The sequence below is a fragment of the Coptis chinensis genome, chromosome 9 (assembly GCF_015680905.1).
Source record: "Coptis chinensis isolate HL-2020 chromosome 9, ASM1568090v1, whole genome shotgun sequence".
Lineage (NCBI taxonomy): Eukaryota > Viridiplantae > Streptophyta > Magnoliopsida > Ranunculales > Ranunculaceae > Coptis > Coptis chinensis.
The window spans coordinates 41,940,892-41,959,693 of record NC_141464.1 but is presented as its reverse complement, the minus strand read 5'-3'; the positions used below and the strand labels follow the sequence as shown (position 1 = coordinate 41,959,693).

General features: G+C 34.7%; 1 protein-coding gene and 1 long non-coding RNA gene across 2 annotated transcripts; one reads left to right on the top strand and one right to left on the bottom strand.

The window, feature by feature from the left end:
* The first annotated feature begins 7,269 nt into the window (after window positions 1–7,269).
* Window positions 7,270–11,236, top strand: LOC147476087 (putative carboxylesterase 2). The gene is made up of 4 exons (XM_086585626.1): window positions 7,270–7,692; window positions 8,372–8,578; window positions 10,262–10,402; window positions 11,180–11,236. Exons 1-4 carry the CDS (start codon window positions 7,270–7,272, stop codon window positions 11,234–11,236), a joined length of 828 nt encoding a protein of 275 aa, XP_086441752.1.
* An 889-nt stretch (window positions 11,237–12,125) lies between these two features.
* Window positions 12,126–16,546, bottom strand: LOC147476086 (uncharacterized). Its single transcript, XR_015209527.1, has 3 exons — window positions 16,442–16,546; window positions 12,413–12,524; window positions 12,126–12,273 (listed from the first exon to the last, which is right to left on the bottom strand). It is a non-coding gene; the product is annotated as an uncharacterized LOC147476086 (long non-coding RNA).
* Between the last annotated feature and the right edge of the window lie 2,256 nt (window positions 16,547–18,802).

Sequence of the window (18,802 nt, the reverse complement as noted above, 5' to 3'; positions counted from 1 at the left end):
ATTATAAGCGCAAAGATCAATCCAATGAGAATTACCCATAAAAGCTGGCGCAATGGAGCAAAATATAATGTTATTGTAACTTCAATAATATTTCAACAATTAAAAGCAAAACTTTGTTTAATCTTATAGCATATTACCTCATATCTGTGTTTAGCTCCAACTTGTAAATAAGTTTTCACTGCACCACAAACACATCAAATTCCTTAAGCAGATAGTCTCAAAACAAATCAAGTTGTTGCAGGTACACATACATGAAATAAAAAAAAAGCTCAAAAGTGAAACATGAGATTGAAAAGAGACACGAAACAAAATTAAACAAATGGTGTATCCCATAACGTTTTTCTTCCACTTTCTTTTACGAAATAAACACATGCAATTCAACAATTCTAACACATGCAGTTTATCCAAACATGTTTAACCATCAACTGCAGGTTCTGTTTCTACTTAAACAAGTCCAATACATACAATGTGATTGAATTTTCAAAGCTTCCTCTTGGTCTCCAATGTACAATGTACAATGCACAAAAGTCTTACTTTTTATAATTATTTCTTCGAAGTACAGATATATGTAGGGAAATACCCATGCTCTAGCTGCGAAAGGAAGCCCAAATGCTAATATGCGCCTATCGCGTACACTAATTAACCTCTCTCGTGGAATACCACGCAATCCCATCTCTTACGGGATTAGCACTCGGCCTAAGGCGCCACTAGTTACGGATCTTTTGGATAGGTTGGCCATGAATGATATTGACTTTGGTGGTGCCATTTATGTGTATTTGTTTAGAGGCATGGATGAGGCTGTACGTACTAAATCTAGTCGTGGGCAAATAGTGGGATTTTGTATCATCTTGCAGGTAATCAAATCTTAAAATTTTATTTTATTTTGTAAAATAGTCAAATCAAAATATTCATCTTGCATTCTGTGTATATTTGTAATACAGACGAACGAATGCTCACCATTATTTTATTTTTTACTATAGTATTGGTGGTTTGAGTACGTACGTACTTTGAACCCCATTCAAGATTCATTGTACAACGCGGATGATAAGACACTATGGAATGGTAAGACACAATATTGATTTGTCTTGTCAGCAGATTGAGATGGCTACTACTAACAAGATTGTATGTACACCATGGAGTACGACATGCATAATGGTGAGAGAGCGTGATTCATTTTCTGAGGATGGTTTGATGCAAAACTATTGGGATATTTGTGGCCATGCCTTGGACTTGAGTAGGAGGGTGGTTTTTGTTGTGCCCGACCCTTTAAAGGCATGGTACCTCGGGGATCGAGCTTAGCGCAAACTTACAGGAGCGATTTCTATCCCCTACCCACCACCTGAGGATATGTGTGATATAGATATCACTTTTGCACAGTTATTGTGGTACTAGGAGAACCATTGGTCGTGTGCTAGTTCTTTTATCACTATAGATGATGGCACTTCTGACACTTATTGGGCTATTGTTTCTTGAGGTTCCCTCTTGCCAGGCCCTGTTTATCGTGCATCCAACCTTGATTTAGTCACTCCTAAGGCCTTAAGACATGACCTCCAATTCCCAGGGCCTTCACAGGAAACCTACGCACCAAGTGCATATGATGCTCATGTGTTATTAGGGGCTGACCCGACAGACGATGTTTGGACGACACGTATGGTTGGATCAGATGGCGAACTAGTTAATTATGTGATTCCACACATTGACGGTACTGTATTACCACAGCTAGATCCACACATTGAGGAACATGACGTGGTAAGTTTTATGTGCTCAAATTAGTTAATTGTTTTATTTTAATTTTTCGATAGACTAATGTATATTTTTTCATATAAATAGGATACTCTGCGGTCTATGTATACCTTGTCATTGAGATTGACACATGGCATGCGCCGAGTTCTACTTGACACATCTCGACAGAGTTTCGAAGACCTATAGGCTGAGAGGACGAGGGCGGCTATAGCAGAGCATGAGCTCGAGGGGTATTAGAATACGTTTTGGTCAAGTGTACGCGGATAGTCAGGCGATACAATTTACATTTTTGTAGATTGAATGTATATATTTTTTATTACATATAAATTGTTGTTACTTTAATAACAACTAATTGGATCACAGGCCACACAAACTCAAACAAGGACACAAAATACAAGGACGCAAAGAGGGAATGGAAGTCAGGCTAAATGAGGGAGTGCTGCTAGAACTTAAGGCATTTGATTCAGTTTTGGTTAGTGTTCAAACTTTAAACCAATTTTTTGCTATTTACATAATCTAATTGATTTAAGATGATCTATGTTGGATCTACTTGAATATGGAGACTGCTATATTGGTTGATGTGTTAAACCAATATTGACAATATACTGAACTATGGAGACTGTCATATTGGTTGAATATATATGACACTCATATGTGGCATTCTGTATGACACTATATATATATGGAGTAGGTTCCGTTTACAACACTTTTTATACAATATTCCCCACCAGAGCCTTCAAGATGTTTTAAGGGCTAATTTTTTGTGGATAAGATGTACTCTCATCATGGATATGGCCTCCACAAAAAATCAGGTCATATGAACATTTCTAAGTTTTTCCAAAAAGGGTTGCAAAATCGATATTTCTAGATCGTTGATAAAAATTCGTAGGTTGAGAGCAATTTTTCTCATGGTTGGGAGTTTTCAAATAAGCTAATTTTTTATGGAGATGATCTCCATGGTGTGAAGATCATATCTACAAGGAATCAAGGCTTAATTCAAATTTTCAAAGGGTATTGTATAAAACGTTGTATAAAAAGTGTTGTAAACGGAACCTACCCATATATATATATATTATTTTAGCACACTATGCAAACTGGTAATAAATTTCAGCACACTATACACTATATTTTATTCATACGTGGACCAAATGAATGTCATTATCTCAAGCTTCATGTAAGTGGTAGTGGTGCTATTTTTTGTTTTTTTGTTTTTTGTGTTATCAACTAGTAATGTTTGTGTGTTTTTGTGAATTGAATCAGGATGGGGTGAAGGACAGTGCTGATGCTTTTGAGGTGAGATGTTATTGTCAATTTGTTCATTCCATAATACGCATTGTGCAAAGGTTTTGTGAAATAGTTTGTTGTTAGGATAATTAGGGATATGTCATGTGTTCTTAGTACAATCTATGACAGTATATATTGTTAGGATAATTAGGGATATGTCATGTATATATTGTAGTGTTGTTTGGCCAAAGCTTGTTTTTAAGACTGGCTTCTGTTATACGATTCATTCAAAATGAGGGTTTACTATGTTGCTTTTGCTATATTGGTTGAATATGGAGACTGTTATTAGCAGTTCAGTACATATCTTTACATTACTGGGCAGTTCAGTAGCTAGCTTTACTGGGTAGGTCAATGCGGATAGTAGAAATTCAGTAGCTAGTTCAGTACACACTACACCACCTGCTTTAACAATAGGAATTTGTTCTACAGGTTCTTGAGCAGCCAAAGAGAAGCATGGATGATACAAAGTGAACTTGACACAATTACAAGCAACTGAAAGGAATGATGATACAAAGGAATGATACAAAGGAGTAGTTCCAGATGTTGTTACATTCATTGAAGTTCTGTCTTTGGGATTATTACATCTAGCTAATAATGTACTAATGTCAGTGTGAACTTTGGTTGTAAGAGTACATGTGCTTATATGACATGTTGATTATTCAAATGAAACTCTACCGATTTTTTTTAGGTTCTTATATATGATATGTTAAATATTCAAATCAAACTCTATCGAATTTTTTTAGGTGCTTATATGATATGTACTTATATTCAAATGAAACTCTACCAATTTTTTTTAGATGTTCAATTGAGATCAAACAATCAAAGTAAGATTAAGGAGATAAATCATATGCTAAAATTCATTATAATTAAAGTAAACCATAGTCCAACACATTAATAACAAATACTAGAATAAGTAAATATTACATCTTAGCTTAAACTGCCCCTCATTTGTTCAATTGCATTCTTTCCACTTCTTGTAAATCTTGGCTTGTTTTACTTCAAAATATTCACGTAGAAAATCCAGAAGAACGAAAAGATCCATAGCCATAATTTTAGTTTCTTCTCTTCTTTCCATAGCTTCAATTTTTTTGTTCTTCCACTCTCGATCAAGATCCTTAGATTGAAGTTGTGTTTCCAATAGTTTGTCTTGTTTTTCCATCCTCACCTCAACACGGTTAACAAACCCCTCCACCACTTTCGCCGCTTCACTAGCTCTTCTTTTTATCTCTTTTTGCTTCTTCACTCCATCTCGTCATATAAGATCATTAGTCATCATAGTAGGCGCATTAACATCTTCATCTAAACAAATTGGAGTTTGCAAATCATTACCATTCGTTGACCCCTCACCATGAATTTTCTTCAAATAAGCTTTTGGTTTTGTCTTTGTTTCCATTGACCTATGCCATTTGGGAGTGTCTTTTAAGATAAGATAGCAATGGTCATAAGCAAAAGCACTTCCTTCTTTTTCTTGGTAAAATACCCTTCCTCGTGCCATCTTACAAAAAAAAAGTTAGAAAAGTTAAAAGAAAAAATATCATTAAGCGATCATCTAAAAAAAATTGTAGATACAAATTTTGACTAACCATATCTTAAATAGTAGTTCCACTACGATGATTGTTCTCCACTTGTGCCATATAACCAACAAATTTGCTCACACTCTTGTTAATCATTTGCCAACGCATTTTGATTGATTCTAAGGTGCGTGAAGTGCCGGGATTGCGCAATTTGAACTCATTTGTTATTCGTTGCCAATAATTACCCGAAGTTTGACCCAAACCTACAAACCCATCTTCTCCAATTGTTATCCAACTTTCACAAAGTTTGACATCTTCATCAATGGTGAAATTCGATAAGCAGTTTCTTTTTTTTTCCATTGGCAGGTGTTGTAGAAATTTTGTCTTGATGTTGAGAATCCATTGACAAGAAAAAAGAAGAATGAATCTTAAGAGTATGTGAGTGAATTATAATGAAAAAGAATGGATATAAAATTGATTTATAGTGATTTAAGAGGTTGAAATTCGTGATTTTAAGAGATGAAACTGAGAAAAAGTTGTTTTTGCCCGTTACACCGAGGATCGTCACTTTAAGTGACGTATGTGTTTGAATTTATATGGGACGTGACTTTAAGTGATGTATGAGTTACAACGGATCAAACGTTACTTTAAGTGGCGTCCAAATTTTATTTGTTCAGACGTTAGTTAAAGTGACGTCCGAGATGTTTATCAACTAATAGTCGGATGGGGAATTTCTCATTCCCCCTATTGACTAATAGCTTATTACCCGCACTTTATACCCCCATTGGAAAGAGGTTTTTGACATTTGAGGTGTAAACTTTACACTTTGTACAATTTCCACCACCCATTGGAGATGCTCTAACAACCAAGTCATATATATGCTTTAATTTCTTAACATCACCAAGAGTTCCATTGCCCTTCCCTCTGTATTTTGTTGTACACTTTACTAATAAGAGGAAACAATTAGAATTTTTGCAGTTTTTTTCCCTTCTTGTGTGAATTATGCCAATGTAATAGAAGACAATCTTCAAATTGTAAATTGTATCATCTGTATTGGTTTGTTTTATTTTTTATTAATGTTAATTTCACCTCTCCCTTACTTCAACAAACATAATTGCTTTCCATCTCGAACAACCTACATTTCCTGCTTCCTAAGGCTTTGACTGTTCTTCGAAGGTGGGAAAAGAGTTGGGAGTTGATAAGAAGGAATAGAGTTGTCTAAAATGTCAAGTGGGTCTAAAAAAATAGGTGTGTCAATTTGGAAAGATGGTTTACATAGTCTCATTACTCTAAATGCTAATGAATGTGCCCCCCCTCCTTATGTTGTTGTACTTATGGTTTGAGGTTTTAGGATTACTCTGTTTTCTTAACAATATGAAGTTTGAGATGAAGAAAATCATTTACCATAACCTATAAAAAAACACAAACAAATATACTTATTACAAAAATGCGTAATAGTTGAAGAAGATTATCAACTTCATATAAAAACATACTCTTTCTTATTGTGGCATATAATTTACATTAGACTTTAGTCTTTTAAATTCATTCAAATCTTAAACTTACACGGGTCTTTAATTTTCGACATTTAATCATTAAAAAAAAAAAAAAAAAAAAAAAAAAAAAAAAAACCTTGACTGAACCGCCAGCCTGCCTAATCGATCCACCGATTTTTTAAACGACTTGGGCCTAGGCAAATCGGTTGGGCACCGCCTAGCGCCTAAATACCGCCTAGACTGATTTTTAGAACACCGAGAAGAAGAAGAAGAAGAAGGACGTTGGCCAGGTAATTGGGGCCTTAATTAGATAAATGTTGAGAGAGGTGCTTTATAAGGAAAATGAGGCCCATTCGAATGGCTTGGACTTCAAGTTTTAAGGCCCATGCATGGATGGAACAATTTAAAATATTAGACACGTACGAACATGATGCATGCATGCAGGGCTCATGCAACCGTCTCAACGAGGTATAACAGGGATGATAATACTATTTTTTAATTGGATACTAGGCGACGTTGTTTTTTCTTACCCAAAAAAAAAAGCTAACTTCTTAGCTGATCTGATGTTATATATACTTGGCAAAATTATATCATTGTTAAATTTAATTTGCATTCAATGAAGTAGTGTTTTTGTAACTTATAGTCTAATAAAAATCACCTTTCCGAATTGAAAATCATCTCCACGCACAACTTTTAAGAGCAAAATATTTCCTTAAATTATGTTTATTTGTGTGTGCAGATATGCTTTGTGAATGCATTATATTGGACTTGGAGAATAAAATTATAGCAATTAAGTGGAAATTGTTTTTGGATGCATGGTATGAGTAATTTACGAATTGAAGAACTAGGGGGTGATGTCTAAATAAATTGGTCAAAGTTATAAATCTAGAAAACTTTTCCATTTGAAAAACATGTTCATTCTTGTGTGTGCCTACCATTGATATATACCAAGGCAATAACAATATCCTCTCAATTCTATGGTTCAAGACAATTACATTATCCCCAAAATCTAAAAGCACGTACCGTCATTCTATGGTTCAAGACAATTACATTATCTCCAATATATATCATATCGTACTAATTAATTCAATTCTATGGCTCAAGAGTAAACCTATATGCCCACCTTTCAAAACTATATAAACCAATATCCTCCTTTTATCTTTCCTCACGTACTCCAGCTCAACTCTCATGAACCAACCAATATAATACACTTTCCTATTTTATATTCTACTTTAATGGCTTCAACACCGCCTGATGTACTATGGGAATATGATCCATTTATTCAAACTTTCAAAGACGGACGTAGGTTAAAAATCAGACCCGATGTCTTGACTCGACCAACATGTGTTAATTCAAAAGATGTTTTAATCACACCGGAACTTAGTGTTGTTACCATAGAAGATGCCAACGTACATTGCCAAGAAAGTATGTTATCAGCAAGATTGTATCTACCCAAAGGGGCAAACCCATACTCTAAACTGCCCCTTCTCATTTACTTCCATGGTGGTGGTTTTTGTATAGAATCTACTTTTTGTACAACGTACCACAATTACCTAAATTATTTAGTTGAAAAAGTTAACGTTGTCGCAGTTTCAGTTAATTACAACAGAGCATCAAAATTCCCTGTACCTTTTGCTTTTGAAGATTCATGGACTGTAGTTCGATAGGTATTTGCGCAACAACCTAAAGAATTCTCTCCACCTCAAGAATTAAGAATGGTTGAGAGACTACGCCAACTTCGACAAGGTATACATGGCAAGTAATATTGTAGGGGCTACTATCACACACAGTGGTGGAGCTAGGAATCACCGGCACATGGGGCACTTGGATACCTTACCGGGGGAAAAAAACACCTAGATTTGGTTAACCATATATTTGCAATAAAAGCTTATTATTAAGCCACTAAACAGCTAAGTAAGGATTATTTATTTATTTATTTTTTTTAATGGCCTAACCATCAAGTATTATATTTTCATTGAAAAATGTGGTAAAATTAGATTGGGGATAATATATACCAAAAACCTTTGAGTCTGTACACATGCTTCACTTGAAATCGTTTGTGAATCGACAGTAGTGCAAAGTTGCTTATGTATAATAGCATGGTTAAAATGTGTTTTGGATGTACTAGATAATTCACCTGTGCTTTGACTTAAAGGGTGGAAGTAGTCTATGGAGTCGCTAACACACATTGGCAGTAGGCCAGTAACTACAAACTGATTTCTGCCCTCAAGTTCACCTAGTCACGTGCCCCATGTAACCACCATGTGGCTCCGCCACTGATCACACATAATATGGCGGTTCGAGCTAGCATGCACAAATCCTAAATTCAATGGCAAGTTTAGTGGGATTCTTGTAGTCCATCCTTATTTCCTTAGTTATCAACCAATTACGGGTGAAGGGTCGGAAATGGATGATATGTTGAAACTATGGTTTGCTATTATTCAAACTACGAGAAGCGGGTGCGAAGACCCGAATCTCGATGACCCACTTGTCAATCCGATTAAAGATCCAAACTTTTCGAAGTTGGCAACCAAAAGGGTATTGGTGAGAAAGATGAATTGGTACATATGGGAAAGCTTTATTATGAGAACCTAATGAAATCTGAATGGGTGAAGGGGGGTGGAGTGGTGGAGCTTTTTGAATCAATGGGTGAGGTCCATGTGTTCCATATCAGCAAACTTATTAGTGGGAAGGCTGATGAAATGATGAAAAAGGTGGTTGATTTTATAAACGCAAAAAAATAAACATTCTTCAACATAATGTTATCATCTATTATTATGCATTCTATTTTCTTTCCCTTATGTAATGTAATCTATATATGTAATCTATCATCTATTATGCAATCTGTTTGCTTTCACTTCTATAATATTGTAATCATCATCTATTCATCTGAATAAAGAAGTTGTTGAGTATTAATTAATCTTGTAATTAACCAATATAAACCTCTTTGTTTATGGCTTATCAATACTACTACAGAAAGCACTACTGCACATATAATTGGGATCACGTACACTTTATTTAATTGGGAAAGTGATATATTTTTTTACCGTAAACTTATATTAGAATTTAGCATTAAAAACACACCACATTCAAATCCATACCCAAAATTGTTACATATTTGAAGCCCTTTTATTAAAATATATATATATATATATATATATATATATATATATATATATATATATATATATATATATATATATATATATATATATATGTGGTCCATTTTATTATATATATATATGGTCCATTATGACTACAAAGTTGTGTTAAAACTTTCTAGTCGACCATTACTTTTGTTATGACATACCTAGTTCTGCTCATAGATACTTGCACAGTTGTTTTTGACTTATTGTTAAACCTTTATATCTCATTCTCTTATGACTCTTCAATTAATTACTTTGTGCCTAGGTAGTACCAATTTTTGTTTAGAATACTAGGTGTATGTGTATCTTGTTGATTGATAAATTGTTTTTACAGTTGGTAAGCTAAATCTTCCAGCCAAAGGATTTGCAATATAATAACCTGTAACACATGTCTAGGAGCGAATTCATTGTGTTCAAGAACTGGCATTTGGTGAGAATTTCTATCTGTTGGAGCAATTTTAGTATATTATTATCATTTTAATTAATTATTGGATTATGGTGTTGTTTAATTATTATGTTAGACAATGTCTTCATTTTACCACAATAAGGCACATTAGCCACGGTTGGTAAATGGATGTAAACACAAGAGAGGTGTGGTTTCTCTTATATAAGATGTGAAAAAAGAAGTGGGTTGATAACGTAACCATCTTTACATCTTTTTGTCTTGGGTCTACTAAGCACAGGTAAGTTGGAGGCAATGCAATCGATGCAATACAATCACATGCCATTTGCAACCATTGTCATTTGCAACTCAGTGCACCGAACTAAACAGAGCGATTTAATCTTGCTTTCCCCTATAATTATTATTAATATATAACCTTCAATCTTAGTTGGTTTACATGTCATTATCCACTTCATTTTAAGAAAAAAATAATATCAACGCCAAATATGAAAAACTTTGACGTCTGTTCAACTTAAATTGACAGGATCACCAAATCCAAAAAAATTGAAATTAAGTAGCTAGAGGTCAAATTAAATGAAAAAAAGTTCACGTACCAAACCGAAAAAATTAGACAAGTTGGGTCAACGGAGTTGAGAGTTAGATCTTGTTTTTGAGGATTGATTTGTTTATTTTATGAAGTTTGAGAGAGATGGGAAGAAAATTAAAGAGAATTTGGGCCGAATGGGTTGGGCAGAGTATGGGGCCTTTGGATCCAATATTGAGAGAATTGGTTATAAGGACTTTGAGGCCCAGTCCATGTTCCAATCACTTGGACTTCAGGTATTCAAGCCATGCATGCATGGAACAATTTAGAATTTTAGACACATGAATGCAATGCTTAATCGTCTAGGAACATGGTCGAAGCTGTACTGGTATGTCTAGAAAACTTTTCCAAATGAAAAAAATGTTCAGTCTCGGACCTGGTTCCAATCAACAACGTCCTCATTCTATTATTCTAAGGTTTAAGATAATTACGTTATCCCTAATATCCAACAACATCCTATTTCTAAGGTTCAAGATAATTGCGTTATCCCCAATATCCAACTAATTAATTCTATGCTCAAGAGTTAATTAATTATATGCTCAAAACAAAATTATTTAGGTTGTGAAAATACCTATGGATCTTGGTTTTTATAGTTTTGTAAAGTGAGTGGATAGGTTTAAGAGCATAGAGTTAGTTGGATATTGGGGGTAACATAATTGTCTTGAACCTTAGAATTATGATGTTGCTGGATATTGGGGATAACTAACTTAACATAATATCCAACAACATATATCCTATTTCTAAGGTTCAAGATAATTTCGTTATCCCCAATATCCAACTAATTAATTCTATGCTCAAGAGTTAATTAATTCTGTGCTCAAAAAAAAATTATTTAGGTTGTGAAAATACCTATGGATCTTGGTTTTTATAGTTTTGTAAAGTGAGTGGATAGGTTTAAGAGCATAGAGTTAGTTGGATATTATTGGGGGTAACATAAGTGTCTTGAACCTTAGAATTATGATGTTGTTGGATATTGGGGATAACTAACTTAACGTAATTGTCTTGAATCTTAGAATTGGGATGTTGTTGTTACCTTGTGGTCTATCAAGGGTAAACATACACAAGAATGAACGTGTTTTCCATTTGGAATGTTTTCTAGACATACCTCTACAACTTTAGAAATTTATTTGCAGGTGCATGAGAGAGAGAGATACCAGTGAGAGAGAACCAAATAAATTTGTGAAAGAGAGATAATTAACGAGTGATAGAGAGAAAAATATAGAGAAAGGAAAAATGAACGAGTGAATAAAAGTGAGAGAGAGAGAGAGAGAAGGAGGAGGAGAGCACGTAATTGATGGCAAGAGCTAAGGGGAGAGGCAGCTATTGTGAAATGAGAGTGGCGAGAGAAGAGGCACAATACTTCAACCATTTAAATTTTTTCAAGTGGAGAGAATTGTTTTAGGTTGTTGTGAAAATATATAGTTATAGATCTGGGCACTACAACAGAAAAGACATTTAAAATCACTCCATAAGTGATGTCAAAATTATACGACGTCACTTTTGCAAGTGATGTAACTAGTGGCGACGTGAAAAGTCAGGGTTTTCCACATCACTTTTTAAATGATGTCAAGTGATGTTACTTCACATCACTTTTTAATTGATGTTCATAAGTGATGTTATAACTTTGCATCACTTTTTAATCGATGTCCACAAGTGATATTATAACGTTTAACATCACTTTTTAAGTGAAATCAATAAGGCCGATTAACATCACTTCAGAAGTGACATTTCATTCAGATTCCAAATTACTTGTAAATAAGTGATGTGAAATAACTCTATAAATCACTTTAAAAGTGATGTCTCATTTATCAAAATAATAAAAAAAATAATAAAAAAATATAGTAATAAAAAAACAAAATTGCCAATATCATCCCAATAAATACCATTTTCCTAGTCATTTATCATCAAATAAAGATGAAATGTATCTTAAAATCACATTCATCACACAAATAGCCAACATATACCAACAAAATCTAATCTGCAGTACCGAAATGAGCCAAAGAGAACCACAATCACCCAACCAAGAACCTATCACAGCCTGACTTGATGCAATCAATTTAATCCAAGAACCTATCACAACCTAACAAATCACTCTGTTTTCTTTTTTCTGCAGTATGAAACATTGTACTAGAAAAGTAATGCAAATTTTATAAAAGGAAAATAAACAGACAGAACAGCCGCCATAATATAGTACCTGAATGACAAAGGAAGTTCTACAAAAGATAGTTACTTGTTTTCAATATTACCTGAAATTCAGTATTATTCAGATCCTCAATGGCCTTAGCAGCCAAATCTTTAGTCCTAAAGGTAACAAACGCATAACCCTTATTCTCTCGCGAGTCTTTGCCTTTCATCATCCTGACTTGCAATAGCAAAAATGTCAATCTTAAATCTTTAGGTGTAATGAAGAGAGGTAAAACCACCATAAAAACCATAAACATTACCTCAGTAACTTCTCCTACTGACTCACAAAAGCCCTTCGGATCCTTCTCAGAAGCATCATGCTGAATACCACCAACATACACCTCAGAACCATACAATCAAATTTCAAAAATGCATCCACCAGAAGGGAAAAAAACATAGGCAACACATATGAAAAAGAATTTGATACCAATAATTAAGTCAAGACATAAGAGGATTATTCTAACATCTCTAAATAGTCCAAGTCGTCCAACAAAATAATACCAAAAAATGAATTGAAAGGTAATTCATAGGCAATGATATTAAAGAATGAGCAAACTTAACGCTGCACCAGAAAACTAGTGATGCTTACCAGTGAACCTGCAAGAACTCCACATGTTTCTAGATTCTTCACTGTATTTTTCTGTGCTAGCCTCAGGAAGTCCTCCATCATTCTCACAGGCTGTAGCATTATCTCATTGAAGTTAGTAAGGAATTCAACAAGCACGTGGCGAAAGCCTTAAATCTAAATTCCAAAACCATATAAGAGTAGAGTAAATATTCTGTGAGACCTATAACAGGAAGATAGTTTAGGTGGAGCTTACAATGTGTAAGTTCTGATAGCCCCGTCCTGTGATAACTTTGCTGGTTCAAGTCTTGGATCAGCAACTTTTGAAGGAGATACTGGAAAGAAATTAGCCTGCTGAACTTGTGCGAGAACCGGGGGAGGAAAAGGTTATTATGACCTCCTTGAACTCATCTTAATGCAAGATTTTAACCTAAGAACAAAACTCTAGAAACAAATTTGGTTTGCAAAATTCTACTTATGGTAAATATCTGCTTGTATAAAAGTAGTTTTTCCATGACATCATTTGTCAAAATTTCGTCCTGTAATTGTTACACATGGGCAAAAATCTGATCCACAAACTAAGTTGGCCTTTGTGATCGTGAACTCAAGTTCTTTCCACACATGAGATTCTGCAAACAAAAATACAAACTAACTAAAAATATTTATAAAGAAAAAAAACAGCCATAATCATAAACAACTGCCAAAATACGAACAGGCAACTAAAAATATTTTGGGAATAACTGCCATAATCATAACACCCTGAATATTACACATTGAGAATATAGAATAAGAAAACCTATAAAACTAGTGCCAGAATATCAGACATTATAAGTAAAAGTCCAAAGAAAACAGATTATACTGGTCAGGCACCACAAACTCTTGTGCATTTTTAAGAAGTAAAGTTTAATTTCTTCATTTTTTGTAGGAAAAAAATCGCCTGCCTAAGGCATACCCCACCTAGACAACTTAAGTGCCCTTCCACCACTAACTTAGCACTTTTCAGAGCACTGATGCTAAATAAGAAATAAGTTTTAAAAAATAAATAATGCTTTTAGTCTTGGTGAAATAGTTTTGTTCTTCTGAAAAGTAGCAGACTTGTACTCATGCAAGAATAGTTTGACAATGTCTGGATCTTCAAGAGAAGCAAGATAGGCTATACAAGGAACAAAACTAGGCAGTCAGATAATATACTTGATAACATAACAAATTTTCCTGCATCCATCTTACACAAACAAAACCCTTGGAGACTCACCAAGAGAAATATTCTTCAAAGCACGTCTGGAGATATTAGCATGGTCAAAGATGTAAGGCTCAGTACTCCTATTATTTTCAACCTAGAACATGTGATGCGTTAAATGAAGTGAGGAAGACCAAATGAATAGAGAATAAGAACAATCAAAGCAAATACTATTTTGATTTAACATATATTTGATAGGGTTATATACTAAAAGCATTACTTTTATATTAACTCTAATTCTTTATATTTTGAATGAGAATCATATGGGCAAATGTTATACATATTATATATGTTATTAGTTATATGCATGTGTCTAATACTTTATGTTGTAGATGATATGGGGTGAACACACAGAAGATCATATCATCAGTACCTTATAAAGTATAAGTAATCGTTCACAACCTAGATGGATTTGGACAAACCATTAGTACGATTGTAGTATAATATGGTATTAGTCTATCTTGACTATAGGATTACACTAGTACACTTTGTGTGTATTGAACAGGACCAAGTGAGGTTGTTTCTCCTTATACTGACTATATAAGAGAACGAACACCTCTGTTATTATGGATGCTTGTCCTCTTAATCCGGATATAATAACAGGCACTTACGTGCATTGTACATTACTTTAAATCATCAATGAGTGAGATTCATTTGTGAATCAACAAACTCGATGGATTGGGTAATGACATTGTATGTAAGGTGTGTTGTTGATTATAGAAGGAATCTGTCCCACAAGAAGTCGGGTTGATGATGTCCCCTTGAGGAGCTCAAAAAGATTGTCATGTAAACCCTGCAGGTGGATTTATTCCGACATGACAATGAGGTTGAGTGGTACTACTCAAGGACATAAGAAGTTGATTAATGTAGTTATCAGTAACTTGACTTAATCAACGGACATTCGATATCTTAAACACGGGGAGATCAACGAGCATATAGTATGAAGCCCATAAACGCTGACACGTAATTTGGGATTAGGGCGGTAGTGCAACAATGGCCTTTAGTGGAATAAGCCATTTGTTGACGGACTTGGGTCGTGTGTTCGGGGCGAACATGGGAAGCCCAAGCCCGTCAGGAGGCCCAACCCTAATTTCTCCTCATGGTCCCTGTTGTAGCCTATAAATAGAATACTCTCTCTCTGACTAAAATTTACTATTCACTGTATTAGAAAAAGAGGCAAGGAAAGATAGATCCAAAATTGGATCTAGCTTTGTGAGAAAGAAGGGATTGGTAGATTGTTGTCCACACAACGTCCAATCTATTCTAAAGGAATACAACAGAGTTATCTAAATCGATTCTCAAAGGTATGTTTCCTATCACAAATCATGGGCACCCATTGATTCTGCTGCGCGTGGTGTTCGCGGTCTGTAGAAATAGTCGTTCTGAAATAACGGTTCCTATAATATTTATATTTGAAGATGTCATACTGTGCTAAGAAATCCATCTTTCATTTCCGAAGTGAGAAGTTTCCTGATGAAAGAGTTGACAGCATGAACAGCATCGGGATCTGGATATAACTGTAGAATCAGAAGTGTAACTAGTGAGATATGGATAAATATAACTCATGAAACACCTCCAATAGGAAGCAACTTTTTACCTTCATTTCCCTCATCAATATTTCCAGAGCATGAATTTGCTTAGACGTTCCTCTCGACTTTGGTTTCTTCCTCTTCTCCTTCTTTGGTGACATTTTCCTGTTCTTCTTTCTAGATCTACAACACAGGCAGTAGCACCATTTTGGCCAACAGTTGCAGGTCTTTGCAGGGGGTTTCTTCTTGGTGGGGGAATCAAATCCATACAAAGCTTGCCTTCTGAAAACACAACCTGTTCCAACATAAATAGGTCCCTATATGCCATCAAGCCCTTTCATGTTGATCTGCGACGAAAAAACAAGTTATCCATTCTACAAGATCGGGAGAAAAACAAAAACACCAAAATGTGGATGAAGCAAGCAACATTACGCACATCAAAGAATACAATGTTACGATTTGAATATCTATCATTACGATCAATTCCATCAAACCTTTGAGGGAATTGCATGTATGATCTTCTTCCCTGAAATCGGGTCCATCATAAAGCACATGGCCTCTCGAGTGCCTTTACATCGTTGTTTATATAGTGATCATAGTCTACATTTATAAAGTATGGAGCATTGGAGATGATTCTTTGAGACTCTCACCGAAAGCAACCGGGCAAAGAAGTAAGTAGAAATAAAATTTGAAATAAATAATAAAAAGAAGTACAAATACAAACATCAGAAAAATTTTGCTGATTAAAACTCATTCTTACCAGAGCATGCATTGCCCCTGGTTTCTTATGGTGATCAAAGCTTGGTCTTTTCTCACGGGAAACATACACCAGACGAGGTAACTCATTTCCTTCAACATCATAGACGCTATCTTGACCAAGGAAAACCTATAGTTCCAACAATCATAAAAGATAAAAGGGAGCTGAAAGATTTGATCAATGGAGTAATTTAGCTGAAATATTTGATCAAGTAGAACTACCATTCCATAAGAGATCACATGATGAGAACTCCGAACATAGAGAGAGAAACAAACTATTTATCCAACCCTCCTTGGGAACCTTCTTTGCCATGTCAACCAAACTATTTATACTAACCTTAAAGCCTCTGAACTCTCTCTGAAAATGGAATGATGCAATCAAACACTTAATTTGAACTTGAATGGTTTCATAACCATCAGTAAAACATAGTTTAAGTAGATAACACTAAGATAAGATCGGACAACACATCCAACTAATTTGTCTAAGACCAACAACATAATTTCTTCTAACAGGGTGCGCGCGTGTGTGTGTTGTGTCTAGGAACTGAAAGCAGACATACTAGACAAAAATAAACCAAATATGGACAAAAGATTAAAACCTTCATTGCACGTCATTCTCTCACAAAGTTTGGATGGACTTTGTCTTTTAGATAGTCAATCTTCTGAGAAAAGTACCACTCAGGGGATCGGGGTTCTATATTAAACTTTTTGCAGAATGGAACCCACTTCCTTGCAAATTCAGACGTCTCAGAAAGAGCTTCAAAAGTAACTATAGCAGCACCTATAGTACAATAACATCATTCGGAAGTAGCACAGAATCCACATTTGTGTAAATGTACATATAGCTGTAATGCGACAAGATAAACATTTCAGGTTCAAGAAAATCCATGTTCATACTTTTCGAACGCCTCGACTCCCAAGCAAAGTTTTGTACATCCTGACAACTTCAGCTCCCTATTAAGCACAAATACAAATGAACAATCAAATAATGCAAACCGTAATTATCAAACTAATTCCTAAAAATTATCAAGTAGTAGTTAGAACTAATGAGTAACAATATTTGGTTCTGACATAAAAGTAAATACAAAAAGAGGTGAAGTAAATACTATGTTACAGCAGTAGATCATCTACTTCACTCCCAAACTTTGATATATTTTAAAAAGTGAAAATTTTAATTGCAATACCCTATACTCTTCCCTTTCCCCTCCTCCTTTATCCGGGCTTGGGACCAGCATTGTAAAGCTAGCGACAACTTTACAAAGGCGGAGTTAAAAAGTGTTGGCCTGCAATAAGCAATAGAGAACAATCAGTATGGATATATGAATAATGATTAGTTCTAAAACCTGCAAACAGATCAATAACAAAGCTAAGAATAATAAATAAAACAGATACATATAGCACCAAGTAGAAGAATCTAAACCATTCACCATTCATTGAGTCCAATTCCAACTAACACAACTGCCCAAACTCGCATAATTAAAAGGTCTTCAAAATTTAAGTGTTTTCAAACAACAAAAGACTAGCCCTTAAAATTGAGTGCACATCACAACTTAATTATGGAATTGGTTGGCCAAGCCACAAAACTAGAGATATCATCTTCTATCGTCTTCAAAGCGTTATTCCCCCTAACAAGCAGCGCATCCTTTTGAATTGCAACTTCAACAAAAACCTTTGAATAACCCGGGCCTAAAGGCTTAGTATGCACTGTAGTTGCTGGATCATCAGTATACCACAATCCTTCTGCCACGACATCTTTAGAAACAAGTCTAAACAACTTGCACTTCACAACTTTGGATTTAGTACCTTGTATGAAAACAAAAAAATATACATACATGACTCTAGAAATTCACATGTTAAATGAAATAGCATTTAGCAAGGATAACATACAGAAATCAGATTTTAATTGTTTTGGGCAGATGGACTTTGATGGTCACGTTAAGCCTGATGAGTAGGTCTTTGCATAGATACAACTTTGGATTTAGCCCCACCCTTTACGAAAACATGAAAGGGAAAATAATAATAAAAAAAAAAGACATGAAATTTTCAAATTTAATGAAATAGGATTTAACATGGAAAACTTACTGAATTTTGATTGCTTGGGGCAGATGGACTTTGGTGGTCACGTCGACCCTCAAGAGATCTTTCAGTAGACACATCTTTCGATTTAGTCCGTCCCTGTACGAATATAAGGAAACAACAATATAAATGTAAATCTAGGAATTTAATTTTTAAAAAAAAAATAGAATCCAACATTAAAATTTAGATTGTGATTGCTTTGGGAAGATGGACTTTGAGGGTTCATTGCCACCTCTGGAAAAGGTTGAACAGACGAATGGTTTGGCTGAAAATAATTTTGATGTTAGTA